The sequence below is a fragment of the Helicoverpa zea genome, chromosome 9 (genome assembly GCF_022581195.2).
Source record: "Helicoverpa zea isolate HzStark_Cry1AcR chromosome 9, ilHelZeax1.1, whole genome shotgun sequence".
NCBI classification, from domain to species: Eukaryota; Metazoa; Arthropoda; class Insecta; order Lepidoptera; family Noctuidae; genus Helicoverpa; species Helicoverpa zea.
The window spans coordinates 13,199,559-13,217,302 of NC_061460.1; the positions used below are offsets into that span (position 1 = coordinate 13,199,559).

At 38.0% G+C, this 17,744-nt stretch overlaps 1 protein-coding gene across 1 annotated transcript in view; it reads right to left on the reverse strand.

Annotated features, from left to right (window-relative positions):
• LOC124633193 (protein singed) overlaps positions 1-17,744 on the reverse strand; it is a 43,015-nt gene that overhangs the window by 1,982 nt on the left and 23,289 nt on the right. The window contains exons 4-9 of the mRNA XM_047168344.1: positions 14,999-15,146; positions 12,623-12,808; positions 9,789-10,017; positions 1,197-1,353; positions 625-786; positions 12-139 (exon numbers count right to left, since the gene is read on the reverse strand). Coding sequence (XP_047024300.1) covers positions 12-139; positions 625-786; positions 1,197-1,353; positions 9,789-10,017; positions 12,623-12,808; positions 14,999-15,146 — 1,010 coding nt within the window. The remainder of the gene's footprint in view (positions 1-11; positions 140-624; positions 787-1,196; positions 1,354-9,788; positions 10,018-12,622; positions 12,809-14,998; positions 15,147-17,744) is intronic.

The window sequence follows — 17,744 nt, forward strand, 5'->3', positions numbered from 1 at the left end:
TTGCAGCTCACCTTTGAAGTAGACAGCGCCCTTGGGTCCGCGGATGACCTGAATGGTCTCGTAGTTGGCCTTGTTGCACTCCAGTCTCACGCCCTTGGGGCCCACGAAGCCTTGCTCGCACTTCAGCACCAGGATAGGTCTGCGAACAGCGTAACAGTTAGTAATCTTGCATGTGGAAACAACAGAAGAATTTCAAAAGCTTGGGCTTGCATTCTACCGAACTAATCTCTAAAGTCAATTTTATTCTAAAACTAGTTGATCCCGCGAACTTCGTATCGTTCAAACCTTCCCTGGACCTCTACAAACATTTTAAAACCAAAATCAGCTCAATCGGCCCAGCCGTTCTCGAGTTTTAATCAACTAACGAACAACAATTCATTTTTATTTATATAGATATAGATTTGACTCAACATATAAAGGTGTATCACGAACGAAACATAAGAACGAACATGTGTTTAATTAACAGTAGTCTTTTGTTTTGATATTCCAAACTGTTCTTTTACCTTACATACATAGTGTGAATAATCAAGATAAACAATCATGTTTGTGGTCTCATCTAAGCGAGCTTTTTTCCCAACTACGTTGGGGTCGCTGGCGTCGGTTTATCATGTTTGTGGTACTGACCTGTTAATAAGATAGAAGTAGTATTTGCAGTTGTCGTCGATGGCGTCGGCGTTGGCGTACAGATGTCCGGAGCGCTTCGTCATCAGGTACTTGCCGTTGTTGGCGCGGAACGCCACGGCGCCGTCGCCTTGCCACTCCAGCTCGAACAGGGCATTCGATGACCTGTTGAAGACAAACTAATATTAATACAACAAATATAATACTGGTCCGAAGGTTTAAGATGCTGTCCCCAGAGCCCAAACAGAAGAAACAATAGATGGATTGACAAAAGTACTACATAGTAGGTAATAAATAGGGATGGGCATGTAATTGGACTAATTGGAGCATGAACGTTGATGTTGTGATCACCGAACCTCCTGATTACAGTCTCATATATTCTCAAGGATGCCATGTAGTTCGGTCTCCGGCTCTTAGAACCTACCTGTACTAAAACTACAATCAGCTCATTATGAACAGAACTACTATGTATTATGATCTTGGGTTTGATGGGAGACTAGCGATATCCTACTCAAACTTAGGAGTAATATCCTCCCACTTTAACTTAACTCACTGCAGCTATCTCAAAAACGTACTTGTTATCGCCCGAAGCCTGTATGCCGCCGCCGGTCTCGAGGGTCCAGTAGCGGTCCTGCATGGTGCGGATGTACCAGCGGCGCGTGGCCCAGTCGAACTCAAGCTGGAATGTCTCGTGAGACGAGATCTCGTCCTGGTTAGCTGTTACATCAACTCCTGGAAGTAAAGGTATAACCATTAGGTGGTGTTCAAATCATTGAAATGGGAGAAAAGGAAATATGCAGAGAAAGAAATAGCTAAATCGAGTGGTATTCCTGCGCAGCCCAACGGAAAAGAGAGCTAGGTAATGGACACTTAAATTCTCTTCAGCTGATTAAGGTAATCTAACTGTCTATTGGAGAAAAACGTGATAAAAGTACAACTCATGTAGTTTTTAGTCCGAAATGTTTGCGTAAACGAATAGTTGAACTATCTCGGTCATCCTACTGAAGAGGCTTACAATTAGCCGAGCTCGTTTGTTAGTTCAGCACTCGACCTTTTTTGTCAAGCTGAATCTCGACTCTTGACTCTTTTAGGGCTGTCTGTAGGCACAGTGACATCAAAAACGTACTGATATTTTAAAAAAATATACATTATTTTTATTCATAAGCGTAATTATTCAGATTGCTGATCGACTTTGACTTTTAACCATCATAAAGAAGTTTCTACCCCACAAGCTCATTGGTAACCAAAGCGGTGCAGTCTCCTGGGACACATACAATTAATGAATATCATAAAACTGACTCCCGTGTGGTACAGGAGTCGTGTAAATATGATCACGCCTCACTCCCGGCGGGTCGGTAGAGATCGTAATTGAGCGGTGCATACTAATGAAATAAACTCGAACGGTGATCAGCTTATAATATAGATTAGATTAGCCAACTGTTACCGTATTCACATACAACGGATTGTAACGTTTACGATATGAAGAGATTCCCAACATAGTTTGGAGACATGAAAGTCCTCATTGCGTTATGAAGATAAAGATTTTCGAAAGTGAACATAACGCACAACATACAACTGCAATAATTTAGCAGAAACCCGCCATTACAGATACAACCAACATGGTATTCATGCGATAGAATCACAACAACAATTATAGACATATTGTTTGCATGCGCGCTCACTATCAGATGTAATATCGTTTTTATTGGTCGTAGAACATCCCCTATAATTTAGTGCACGGGTGTAATGGGTAGTTCAGGGTAATTTGTTGTCGTTTTCTCCCGGAAGGCGAGGTAGCGTGGAACATAAAGTCAGGAGTTGAGGAGTAATGGTGTTGCGATGGAGTCAGGAAGCGCTCGCTGTGAGCTAAAGATTTGCCGCGCGGCTGACAAGCAATCGTGCGCAACGGCGAAAAGACTAGGGGTGGTAGTTTTATTAAACATTTTAATCAATTATTTAGAAAGCTTTTGTAGGTGCTTTCAGAAGAAATAAGGTAAAAAGTGATTGAGATACAACAGATTATTTATCAGGATCGACAAAAAAGCCATTTCACACAACAGTTTCACTATGGCCACCTCTTAGTGGGAAGATACTAATTGAGTCATTGATTCTTGCCTTATGCAGATGTTATGGGAATACCACAATGGAAATTAGAACATTATTGTGTAACTGCATCAGATGTACAAACGAACCAATGAACCGCGACCGGCAACCGTTGCTCTCTGAACCGTTAGTTTTAGTTTACGAGTACTACGGATAACTGTAATTTTTGATTGCCTATTCGTAATCGAACAAAGGGAACTTGAGAAGGGAAGCCATAATTATGTATTCAAGTTGAAAATTGCTGAGCAAATGTAGTAGCGAAACGCTTGATAGATGGAGTCTTGAAATAATGAGGAGTTAAAAGATCCTCCCCTGACCTTTTTCTTTCTTTAATGAATTTTCAATAAAGCTACAACTATTGGCAGCCCTACACCGCATCGTGCGCTATCATCGGGCTATGACCGGCGCACGCGCACGGTACCGCTAGCGCTCTCAGCGTAGATGCACTGCAGGCATTATTTGTGTTCTAACGGACACAACCACGCCAGTTTTTATCTAAAACTGATTTATTTGTATACTGAAAATGGATCTATTGCGAAGCGAATAAATAGATTTAACCGCTGGTTTTCATTTTGCATAAATTGCAATATCAAAGTCTATCCTTTATTTTTATAATCGAAGTGTAGATTACAGAAAACAACCATTACGAGCACAGTAAACATACTAAAGGACTGGCGCCCAAAAACAAACTTGTCACAAAAATTCAATCTTATTAACTGGGATCTAACTTCGGAAGTATGTATATTATTGCAGCGCCTCTAGCATCGAGACAGATTAAGATGTAGTAACTTAACGAGCATTATGATTTATTTAGTGAAGTGTCATCAATCAATGTTTGTGATCGCAGGTGGTGGTGCGTGTAACACAGCCACGCCCGCGGTGTCCACACGCGGCGCACACATTATATGCGCAAGCGCCGTCGCTGCAGTAATGACAGTTGTCGCGCTACACGTCGCGTGGGGGTGGCGACAATTAGTTAGTACTGATTGATGTGGACAACATTTTTATTGGGCTTGTGTTTAAACACCACCCAAAAAAGTACCTATTTTACTACCAAAAAAATTCTAAACGGTTACCAAAATGGTTAAATGGTCACCAAATAACGTTTCCAAAAATATTATTAGGTAAAACCATTTTTTCGTATTATTGATTACTAAAAAAATATATGGACGCCTTTAAAATACACTTTAGACCAAATATTATACATATATTGTCACTACTTAGATGTTACCAATTATGTAATACCATGACTCCTAATTTGGTCATTTTTGTTAGACTAAAAAAGCTAACGATCGCTAGAATATTTCCCAAATACCAATTAATATACTGGGGTTCCCAAACGTACGTCGCTTATTTATTGTTATATGAATTTGTGTGTAACTCAGTAGTAAAATGTAAGCACGAAACATGCAGCAAGCATGGCTTCTGTCACGGCTCCGGCACTGCGGGGCTCCGGCGGTCCCATGCGAGCTTATCGTCGCAGATGGTTTTCACGCTCACCACCGCAGCAACTACCTGCGCCTCAGCTCGCAGGCCGCCTCGCCCCTCTGCGCCTACGCGGATTTGAATTGCACTCTAGGGGTAGAGCAGACAAGACTACGTGGAGTCGGTTTTGCAGCGATTCGTTTTCGTCACTAACTTTGATTTTGGTAGTAATATTAATCTTTTAGTTGGATAGAATTTGGTGACCATTAATCATTCATCCATTAATCATTAATCATCAATTAAAAATCCATTTTGGGAACCAAAAATAATATTTGTGCGAGATTTGCGATTTTTCTGATGTTATTTTATTTTTTTTGGATCATAATATTATATACTTTAGTGCCCTTTTAATAAAGTCAATTTATTTTTTTTGGAGTTGTTTATTTTATTTGGTGCCTCAGCTTAGAGTCTTAAAAATATTTTTGGTGATCGCCTAAATTATACCCTTTTTATTGTCTTTAGTTAAGTCTGATATTAAGACTGTCTACTCTGTACCGCAGAGGGATGGTAGCGAATCAAATCGTTTATTGTGGCAAAATACCTAAACAAAGCGGGAAACTTGAGACATTTACTTCTACACCAATATAAAGTTATATTGTTCACCGTTTCTGTGTTTAGGGAAGATTTTTTTCCCAGAGATTTCAAACAAGAGCAATTTATCTCTTGCATAGCGAAATCGGACGAGCATGTGAAATTTTTAAAATTATGAACAGGTAAAACAGTAGTTTGTTCATCAATATTTGAACCAATTACATAAATTAATTACACTAGCAACATCCAAGAAACCTTGTAACTTTCTATCCTTCGACAGATTAATGAGAAATTCACCAATAAATTCTGTGTCTGTATCGAGACGTAGTCCACATACCGAGACAGTTTACGGCCTGCACTAGACTAGCATCGAGTGATCACCGACGCGTGAGAGCGGCATACCACGGTGGAAGACTTAAATAGAAGTTCCTCGGGTATGGCCTAGGAATTCGCAGGATGACTGACGAGACCTAACATACCAGAGGCGCTTGATAGAACTAGAATAGTTTTTTATCTTGTGTAATTTGCAGTAGAAAATATAAAAACTGTATAAAATATATTTTTTTAATTTAAATTGTCATAACTTTAGCTTTGTCAGCCATAAAATATGAATAAAATAACTTTAATTTAAATGCGTACATGTAACTGAAATTTTATGGTCGAATTATAATGAATCCAAGCTTTCCATAAGCTACAGCTTTGCATAACTAATCACTTAAAATACAAAGAACTAGCCAAACCAGCGAGCAATTATTTTTTAAATTATTAACAAAGACATAATAAAATGTTCACGAGGTGTCCCGTTACCGGCCACCCAGAGCATAAATTTAATTAAAACTATAAAGTTTAGTGATGTGGCGAGATCGCGCCGCGGTGCAGGCATCCGTGCATTAGAAACGGTAGAAAGCATAGCGCGCGTTTTTTGCGCGGAATAGTTGCGCGCGCGCTGCCACCAGCCAATTCCGTTGACAATTTGACGTTGCTGAATACCTCTTAATTGGCATGCTTTTGAAAGAAACTTATCATGCATATCCGATTATAATATGCGTTTTTCTTAGTGTAATAGATCTCCGTACAGTTAGCGGTACGTGTGATCAGTTACAGTGACACCTCGCGACACGCCAGCTTTGGCGATAATATTATAATTTATTCCGAATTTGAATAACGGCGAAGATTACCAATTAGAGAAAGATACGTGGAAAGTTTTGAGGATATCTTCCACAATATTATGCAGATTTATGTAATCTGCGTGCATCGTACCATATATTTTTAATTTCCACAATAAAATAGAGAAGCTGCTACGCCCAATATAGCACGCGGCGGCTAACGAGCAAATTATTATAATTTAGCATCTTAATAACGTATTACGCGGTCTTTGCACCTCTGGAGAGGCGATTACAAATGTAAATCAAGTGAGATGCGCAATTAGTAACGCAGCCTCGCTTGCGAACCATATGTCACTTCAGTCCTCCGTTACATCATTAAACGCAAGTTTTGGAAACCAACATTTATTTAACACAATAGCAGGCTAAAGCCTAATGATAAAGAAAACATGAGAAGAAATTTGAGCCTCGTTGGTGGCAGTAATAATAAGCATTATACACGGCAATGTTTAAAAACAGTCTGTCTGTCCGTATCAAGTAACAACGCATACATATTCATGCTCGCCCGACTGCGACATGGGACGACAATATAATGTACATACTATTTATAATCTAGCTGGATAGTTGTTTCAATTTATTCATAACGTACTAGAATTATTCTACAACATTTTCTAGTGTTTTCTCTTGGCTCCTTCCTGCCTTGAATTATCCCTATAAAATTATTTGCCCTGTTCACTTGTGACAGAAATAACTAAATGGTCAAAAAATACCCTTATCATCCCTCGTATCCTTATCATCTCTCTTTAAAGTTTTTTTTTTTTTCCATGGAGATTCTTGCCTGTAGTTCTTCATAGAACCCACTTTTTGGACGGGCTGCAGAAGCTTGTTTGAAATAAAAACTTTTGACTTTGACTCACTGTTACACTGAGACGCAGATTACCAACAGTAGTATAAGCTTACCTATGTACAAATAGTAAGTATATAGTAAGTAGTGGTAGTGTCAGTAACTCAATACTTGGCTCGTGACCGACAGATACGGCCGCCTGATAGCAAGGTCTGGATCGTGACGAGGCGAGCACTCGCTAACCACAACTTAGTAGCTATGTGTCAGACTTGCCCAAGGGAATTTACTTAATACCGTCTGTTTTCAAGTTTGAGAAGTTTTCTACGCTCCGGTTTACAAGTCAGGAAGCGTGAGTACGATTTTAATGGAGGCTTAAGTTTATGTAGAGATGTAAGAACTTAGGAACTGCTGTCAGATGATTAAGATGTTAAAAAACCTAGAACAATATAGCACAATTGATTGAAGATTCATTATTTTTAATTGCTAGTATTTAAATTAAGATTATGTTGAATACTTTTCCCGTGACAAATGAGGTAAGTCTACATCTAAGTAAGATCTGCATAAGAGGACAAAAAATGCATGATTGACCAGGCTAAACTTTTTTATCTCAGCTAACAATGATCTCCAATAACTGTAGTAGCGACAGAACATTTTGTTGATGACTTGTCATTGTATTGTAATTTGACATTTACAATATCTGTCATCTTGACATCAATATTGTGACGGGTATCATTCGACTCAATATAAAAACTGTGCCACTTACGTGAATGAATCTACAAGTTTTGATATAAGTACACCGATTTAAATCGATTTTAAATTTCCAGTATTTGTGTGTTTTGTGGAATACAAATAAGACAAAATCAACTTTGATCGAACTGGGTTTTTGGAGCATTAGAATTATCATCTTCTATATTAGTTTTGAGCATGTCATCTGAGCCTTTTCTTGATATGAATGTTAAAACTTTTTCTGCCACCTCGTGACTGCCTTTGCGCAGACCCCTAACGTGACATTGCATATTAGAAGCTCCTCAACGCAGGCCTATTATATTCATACAGTTATTCTCCGCACACTGGCTTTCATAATCAAACGACAGCTTGCGTGAGTCTGCATAACGCGATGTCCTCTAGTGAAATGTGGTGCTCCGAAATTTGAGTTCGTGTCAGAGTTCACGACACTTGGTGGTGGCATTGTTTAAATCTAACTTGACTTGCGAGATTTTTATAATGGCTTTAGATTAACTGAACAAATCAAGTCAAATCCATGAAGATGATTTGCTTTTAGTTGCAGGAATTTTACGTTGAACTTAAAAGTGGGGATTTTCATTACAATAATGTACTCCAACTTTCCATTACCTTCCTCAAGCTGCGTTAAGGCTACACAAAATAACTAAACGTGTGAATGTATAGTTGGTATACCTACGTGAGGTGAGGGCGGGTCGAGCCACCGTTAGCTCCTCAAGAATCCTGACTGCCTGGTACTTGAATATGGCTTCCTTATAGCCGCGGCCTTTATTCCAACCAGAAACTATTTATATTATACTCAAGTTGTTTTTTACAATGGCATGTAAATTACCTATATTTTTCAGTGAAAGATGTTTTGTGTTTAGCCAGAGAGTTTAGCTAGAGAGTTTTTTTTTCTGTTAGAAATGGCACAACGAAACGCAAATAATGTGAACTATGTACATGAAACATTTTTATCACATTTTGTTCAACTGTTGATGAAGTGAAGTAAATCCAACTTTCAACACAAAATTCGCCAAATGAACAACTTTCGTCGTGAAAATATGATTGAATGTGACGACATTGCTGAGTATGCAAACACATCGTCTCTAAACAATACAGGTGAACAATCTCGAGCATTGGCCTACCTCTCACAACAGACTGCTTCTGGGAACTGGGGACAATCAGCTAGCGTCATCAGCAAGATGTAGACGACTCGTCAAACTGTTACAAGTATCGATGCTGACAAAGTTGATCAATTATGTAATTTTGTGTGTTTTTATGATCATCTCCGTATAGTATAGTATATGTAGTAGGTCAGATAGATGGCTAAAGATCCATTAGAACAATTAGGTATTGTTATCATATCATGCGATGAGGTTAAGACTTTTGATGAGGTGAAGAAGGAGAACCAGTTAAACAATTGTTAGTACAGAAACGAACTGAACTCTTATTTCAAAGAACTTGTCTAAAGCTTAATTCTTAAGATAAAATCTATGGATTGGCCATTCACCTCAAAAGTCGAGAAGAAAAAAACATATTGCATGAAAAAATATGGAGAAAATACCAACAAAACGATAAAGCTATCTAGATCAGTGCAACAGAGCCAGTTCCCCATTGATGACAATAGGAAGCGCTTGTAATGAGTCCCGTGTGTAGTGTATGTCATTAACTTTCACTAATACTTCGCAGGAAACTGCACTGCAAGGAAGTGCACATTACGTTTATGAGCGTTTGAGCGGTATGCCGAGATTTTAGCTGTTCCGGGAACAGATAAAACTAATTGAGATGAAATGAACCCGCTTAAAACGCTTTTTAAATAAAAAAAAATGTTTGTTGGTTCTTAGTCTTATGTATTTTTAATTTTAATGGAGTCTATATGTTGGGGCTTATTATTTGCAATAAGTTTAGTTTAAGTATTTAAATGATGTCATTAGTCTGTAAGTCTTCCTCAAAATAAATAAATAGTAAACACTCGGTCAATATAATTTATTTTGAAAATACATCTATAATTTTATAGTGCGTAATTGTGATTAATCCCGTTATTAAATGAACGTAAATATTCTAATACGTATGAAACAGTTTATCGTCGTCATGTCAAAGACAGCTTAGCAAGATAATCTGTATTAACACCAATCCATCACGGAATATGAGTATATAAGCCTAAGCTAAAGAAAGCCTACGTGAGCCGCTTTCCTGGCACAGTTTTTTTAAGGTACTGCGATTTATGATTATCATCGTCCTATTTTACATGATTTATATCAGCAAAAAAAACTCACCTCAATAATTCCACGATTTATGATCATCTTATTTTACCATCAAATACGGATGGACACATTATAATAAAATGATATGAGCCAAATTAATAATTATCAACTGACCTTGCTTAACGGAGACATATTTCTCATTGAGGGCGGCTACAAAGGCGGCTTGAGGCAGGCTGTCTTCCAAGGAGAACAGCTCGTCCCTGGTGACGGCGGTGGAACGCGTCTTCAGCACGGCCTTGGAGCCGATGGGCGCGAGGTAGGCGCCGGATCCGTCGCGGAGCGCTAGGGCTCCCGCGTGGTACTCCGCGCTGAAGAGGCACGTTGATGTGCACTGCTCTTGGAGCTGTGGGGAAAAGTTAAGGTAAGAAATGATACTGATGGCATAAAAAGGTAATTCTAACGAATGTTAAGTTTTGTTGAGCTTTCACGGTAAAACAGCTTAAGTGATTGTGACAAAAGTTGTTGTTAGAATAAATTTGGGTTGCATAAGCAGTTAGTTTAAAAACTGATGAAACCGCGGGAAATAGATAGACGGGTATTAAAAACAAAATTGGGATACAACTTGAACTAATTACTGACTTTGGTATATCATCATAGGTTGTAAATTTCGATTAGGGTCCGAGTCGCACTAAATTGCGGCAACTCAAGTACAATTGTTCATTAAGGTTTCCAGATCAATTATCTGATGGTCACGAACGCAATTGCAGCAAAGATTATACTGCTTTATAGGGAAGGCAATAAAATCAACCGTACTTCAATAGGTTTTATACGCAGTCCCTTTAATACTAAAATAGCCTAACAGCAATTTACTTACAACCTCTTTGGGTACTGACAATTCGATGTTCTATTCAGTAACATCCATAGATGTAATATAATAAACAAGATTGCGCACGCTCAAAATACATATTTACGAAAATGAATTCTATTCCAACGCAATAAGGTACTAAATTTGTTGCATAATACACAGAGGCAAATCCGAGCCGAGAGGGATAGTTAGAACGGAGGCTGTTTGTCTCTTTCTAACACCTTGCCAGCATAAAAAAATGTTGTGGTCAACAGTTTTGTCTTCCCAAAAAAACAATTGAATCACATATATTTTTATCTTATTTTAACAATTGTAAGTCAACAAACAAATTAATAAAAATCGCATTAATTTATTATACGAATAAATTATTTATATAAATTATTATTCTTAAAACATAAACAACATATTTTTTTTTTCTAGCGGTAACCCTGAACATTCTTGGCGCGTAATCAGCATTTAAAATTTTGTTTATATTTTTTTGTATTAAATCAATTTAAACTATTTAAATGGTGAAAAAGTGTTGTGTTTATACTTGTAAAACTGAATCCTATGGTGGTTGCAATATATCGTTCCACAGGTTAGCTAATAATAACATTTTCGTAAACCAAACAACTAGGGTGCCCATGAATTCTTGTAATGAGTGAAAATATGGGTGATGGATTTTAAAACTGTTGTACTATTGTTATAGCTTCCCAAAAAATGAAGAAAGGCGACATAAATGGCTCAGCAGTCTATATATGAAGTAGAAATACAAAAAAAAACAGTCTTCACTTCGAATCTTCCTGCTTTTATACTGCTAATTCCCGCTAATTATTAAAAGCCTTTATAAGTATCTTAAGGTCACAAACTGCGTAAGTTAAAACTTCAATACCAATCTGCGTTTAATAATCTTAGCAAAATTCGGATTTGTCTCACATAGCTTAATCTCATAGTCACCCTATTAGAAAGGGACAGACAGCCTCCGTACTAACTGTTTCACTCGGCTCGTTTTTTGGGTTTATATGCGCAGTCCTGTTTACTAATATTATGTCTATGGTAACATCAGCCATTTAAGTCAAATGAGACTGGCCGGTTCGGCAGCCTGCGTACGAAAGAGGTTTGATTTCCTCCGGCATTGTTCGTAAGGAGTCCCACGCACCATGAGGCTGGTATCGACGGGTTCCCACGTATGAACGCCATGGGAAACCGCGGCCGAACAACCATTGTTTGCTAAATCACCTAACTGGGATCATATTAGGGATGGTGCGAGTCTAGATTTACTAAGTAGGTCTGCGTGTGGGCAGAAATTGAAGCTTTATTTGGATAAAAGCTTCAATACAGTACTAATTCAAGACGTACTTCTCCCTTATGTAGCAAGGCATTAATCAGTGACCGATAGCTAAAAACCAAAACAGATATTGAATCCTTTGGACTCGACACTGAAGTGCCTACAGTATAACGTACACAAATTCAAGTCAATACATTTTTTAATGAATCCAGAATTTTATAATCACATAACATTATAGCCCCTACTCATGTGTTACAACCCTACTTCAGATGCGCGTACGCAATTTGCAACAAATAACGCATTGTACAAGTGTCGCTTTGTTTTGCGGCGTGTCATCGAGTGCAGCTCAATATGCACAGCTTATGCACCCGATGCATTGCTAATTGCATTGAACACTGCAACGGCGAGGATGGGAATATTAACTGAAGAAGCACTAGATTGTCATCTCGACTTAATTAGTAAAATATGGCGTGTGATTAAAATGTACAAAAAGTTGCTTTTTTGTTTAATTAATTTAATCGATAAATATCGATAGATTAAAGTCAGATCAAAGTTCTTTAAGTTTTATATTAGAAAAAAAGTTAACAATAATTGGTCGAATAACGTGACAAACAGGTGAAACCCGCTGGTCGTTTGTATAATTTGTAAACATTTGCCAAATCTCACATATTGTGTGCTTTACATACAGTTGCCAGTTTTTGTTTTTACTTTTTACTATAGCAGCCGTTTCCCGCGATTTCACCTTAAGAACGCCGAACTCCGTAAAGCAACCCTGTCTGCCAAAGTTTGATATATCTCCTGACCATTTAAAATGTTATAACTGTTTCACCGTGAAAGTTTAACAAAACATTCGAATTCGAAGAGTTTAGTACTCACCTTGCCACCAGCGCTCAAGTACTTGTTATTGCATGTATGCAGGGCATACTTGCCCCCCTCATCAGCCCTGAACTCCAGCGTGAAGAGCGTGTCCTCCCCCCACGGCACGTTGGCGTCCACATGGATCTCGTCCAGGGATTCCGACAGGTGAGCGAAACGCTTGCGCCCGATGGAGCGGAGGTTCACCTAGGGACGAAAAGGGATTAGTATGGTGGTAAAAGTAGTAAAAGGTCATAAAGATGATGATTGGTTTCCTCAAGTTAGGGAGTACAGTTCTCGTGAAAAAGCTTTGCCCTTTTGAAGTTATTCAGTTGCCTCGTGCATACCTCGAGTTTAGATGTGGTTATCCTGGTTTCTCTTAGAAGGAGAAAATCAGTTCTTAATCATTTTGTAACGTCCTTCAAATGTGCGTGGGATAATGGAGTAAGTCGTGCTTCGCACATTAGCGTAGTATGTGTGTCTATCAAATTAGTTGTGCTAGTATAACCACAGATTACATTTATATTGGTATGTATAACTAAATGCATGCTAGTATACGATAACCATGACAGCCGCGAAATTCTAGAATGGAGATTTATAGACTGTATTTTTTATAAACGATTAATTTTTTAATATCTAACTATTCCTTTATGTACAAAATAGGTAATCTCGTTCAACAATCTTTCGATAAAGACTTCTTACAAGAGGAAAATGCAGTGTTATTCACCCCCCCCCTAAGAAACCGCTCGAGCCGGGGAGATCGTCGATACGGCACGGAATCAATCTACCACACATTATCTTTATTATGTGTCATTTGTATGACATTACAGAAATTATCGACCATGAGAAATGCGGAAAACTTATTTCTTTTTATCCGTTTATTACGCCAAAGTGATTTAGCAAAGAGCAATACTGAAAATTCGGACCTTTTTCGCAAACTTGATTCTACCCCTATTGTCCAATGAAACTCAATTTATATCCTTTTTATTCGAGTAATGTTCTTTCTACTACCCCCTTGAGGAAACTGTTCCCGTGTTTAGAAGGGGAACAAATATAATGACCACCATAAAATGCTTTGATACCCTAAGTTTTGCAACCAGAAATATCTACTGAACACCAGAAAAATAAAGTCTAAAAATGTAATAGTACCAGCTATTTTAGTCACGACTTCACTTTAAATTGTATTCGACCACCAAATTTAGTAAATGATCACCAACTCTTGACGACCAAATTAATGTATTATTTTTGCCTAAATAAGTCACTGTGATTGCCATAAAATGTAGGCTTATTACCAAATAAAGTATTATGATGCCATATTAAGTTATGTGTCCGGCTTGCAATGCATGCGTGAGTGTCAGTATGACGAGTGACAGGGGAAAATGGAAGAAAATGACATATTGCGCCGACGCCAAGTAAAATTGGGAACAGGGCAGGAGAAAGAAGAAGAAGAATGTGTTTCTCAATACACTCTTATCGCACTGTTTAGAGGCATGCAATAGACAATTTTCCACGCTAGTGCAGGAAAAGGGTCCCCAAAATGTTATTACATTTATTTTATCAGGCCGAACTTATTTTTTTGGAGTCAGTTTACTTAAACAGGATAGCAAGATGTAAAAACTTTTTTGATGATCATTTACTACTTTTGGTGATCATTTACTACTTTTGGGATAACAATGATTTTTTTGGACTCATTTTGCTTAAATAGGATAGCAGAATTTAAAGACTTTGGTTATAATCTTACTTTAAAATGGTGGTTTAATTTTGGTGATCATTTACTATTTTTGGCTTACGCATGATTTATTTTGGAGTAATTTCACTTAAATAGGATAGCAAAGTGTTAAAACTTTGGTGATAGTTTTACATTAAAATGCGAGTTTCATTTTGGTGATCATTTACTATTTTTGTCTGCTGTTTGTTACTATATCTGGTGATCAGTTAAACATAAGCCGTTTAGAAGTCAATGACCCAGACGACTGACGATTTTGGTTTGGAAACAAAGCAGTCTGGAAACTTTCATATCCATAGAATTTAAACAATGTGTCTAAACGCAACATTGAAATATTTAGGAACTGAATACATAAAATTATGATCGATATCGGAAAATACAAGGTATGTATATACCAATCATTACTTTTTATTTTCAGTACCATTTTGCCGTCAATTTTGTATTCAGTTCCTAAATATTTCCATGTTGCGTCTCTGAAAAAGTACTGAAAAGGCCTTCTAAATCATTCTGTTCATTAGCCTAATAGATATACTAAGGCATCTTTTGCTACTTCAATCCCCGTCCTTTTTGAGTCAAAACTTCTACATACTCAGAGCCATGTTTACACTTAACTGTTAGGGGAGGTGGATTTCTAAAGGTGCTGATGGATCTCCCAAGCTTCGTGTTCTTACCTGAGGCCTAGCAGCAAGATGCACATGCCAGAGCTCAGCATCACCAGGCACCTTGGCAGTACAGGTGAGCTTGTCGGAGCTGGAGCCGAGGAAGTAGCCGCGCTCCACGTTGCGCAGCGCCCAGCGGCCGCTGTTGTCGTCTGACACGCTGTTGAAGAATGACAGTTAGTTGATGTTGAGGAAGAAGGTCTGATTAGAAGTACGGTATTAGCAGACAGTAGTCATAGTCCCTTCTTTAGCACCTTTAAGACGTCGAATACGGCAGACTGAAGCGTGGCCGATAATTAAACCAATATGGCTGCTTGACAGTTTATTTTGAAAGCAATCGTTAATCCAAACAATGTAAGCCCAAGTTTACCAACAACATGAACGTCACAATAGAAACTGTTTACTATGAATTCTCACTATTTACTATTTTCTCTGCGGTTATTCAAATGCCACATGGCCACAATTTAGCGGTTCTTAAATGAGCATGAAATCCATACAATTTTATGAACACTTTCTACCACAAATTCTTATATTAAATCACAGAAACCCAGACCTTAGTAACTGAGTTATAAGCCTGATATTCCTATACAGATGATATTTAGTTTCTTTCAACAATGGATTCCTGGGATCGCTTCGAGGAAAAAGTGACGGCACCGAGACGCTCGCCAATTAGGAGTCGCGCAATTATTTAATTAGTGATATTTATAAACAAAGCCTTTTTAGGAGACGATGTTCGACCGGTTAGAATTGGAGAAGACAAAGAACGCGTAGGTCATAAACTAAAGTAAGTAATTGTTTGATAGCATCCAAGGAAATGTAAACTTTGTCTCGGCATGTTTGAATGTAATATCTTTATAGCGGAAGGGGCAGCAGTTAAGGTGAAACAATTATTCCACAAAATGTCAAGTCTAAGAATAACAATGAGACTCTTGCCATTAAATAGAACTTCACATAGCGTGCATACCGTACATAGTACAAGACGCATTGAGACCCTTAGGGGAGACCCTTTGGAGCCCTTGTCATCGAGGTGCATTTTAATTAACCACTACTGGAGTGGAGGGTGCACGGAGACCGTCTTTTGTTTTATACTCCAAAACTCGTCGGCGCTATGGAAATATTTGCTGTTAAAACAAGCAGACATATCTCTATTTTGAAAAAAGAAATAAGTAAGGATAAAGGTGATACTAAAAATAGCTGAGCTGAGATTGAAATCAATATCAATGTATTCTGAGAATGTCTCCTGTCCAAAACAAATAAGTTTGTGGCAAAAAATGACAAAGAAAAAATCAGTTCCACTTTCTTTCGATACCTTTTCTATTTTTCTTTGTTCGTCCTAAAAATCTTATACACAATGTTTTATTCAGTAGTTGTTAGTTGGTAACTAGTAATCAGCTAAAAAACTTTAAGTCTGGTTTGTCAAACTGTCATGATTACTTTCCTTTAGTAAAGGTCTGTCTATTTCCGAGATTCTCTAACATAAATTAGACAAGTTATTAGGTCGTCCCAGTTCAGAATTACGCAGTGTCACACCGGATCGCGATGCAAACACTATGTTTTATGGCTTCTAAATACCACGGACTAGATCTAGACTCGTTTGCATCGTTTGGCCTAGATTTATAAAAGCGTCAGCAGATGACATTAATCCAGCCATTATGAATGTTATCCATAATATTGTAAAGATCAAATCAACATCTGTGCAAAATTTCTACAGAATGGATCCAATGATTTAGAAATACAGACATTCAAGTTATGTACGTTTCAATACGAATACATCATTACTGCAAATGCAGTTTCATTGTATAGACAAAAGAGCACTTGAAATAGCTATGTGAGAAACTTTTCCTTTCAAAACACTGGCTCAATGGGCCTCTAAAATGTGTGCTTTCAAATGTCAATAGTAAAATGCTCAAGCTTAACATTTAACATTTGCATCGGCACAAACGGTTGAAAGCGACACTCAATTTAAATGCCAGACGTTTACAAAGCGCAGGATAATGCAGTTCTGCACGTAGAACTGCGAACGAGGTAAAATGGAAATGTCGGTGAAATATCATGTTAAGAGGAAGGTGTCTTTTGTTAGGCGGCTATGAGAATGTGACATTTTATCGTTCTTAAAGTGCGCAGGGTTTTTGTGAAACGCTGCGATTTGGGTCGTGTTAATATTATATGATCGTATCGTTAACTATTTACTATGATTAATTTTTCGGATCTCCTATCGTAGCGTATCGTACATAAAGCTTTAACAACCCAGGGTACCACGTTCCCAGGTCATCCAAAATCAACAAAAACAGTGCTAACTAAATAATAATTTCCATAACAATTGTGAAGACCCTTCAAAACAATTTACAGACATTATTTCGGCACGCGCTAGCTACCAGCCGTACAACCTTCACGTACCCTTTAGCATTACAAGCTGAAATAAACTTTACTGCGGTGATTTAGGGCTGAATGTCATTTGAGGTCGTCTCGTCTGCACCCTCGTTCACTCCCCTCTAAATGCCCGGTGTATTTTGTATCGGGAGATCAATAATTTTGGGGCTACCTCCGGTTAAGGAACATACTTCAGAACTATATTAAAATGTTTGTGAAGCTTTACAAGTGTTCCGAGGCGGTGTTTGGGAGTTATAATGATTTAAACCCCCTTACGTTTGAAGTTGTTTATTCATAACGTAGCTTTTGAATGAAGAAAGCCGAAAAGCAAAACTGTCGGTTTGCAGAACTGGCTAACTAACAGCAAATACATAGTTGCCATCAAATT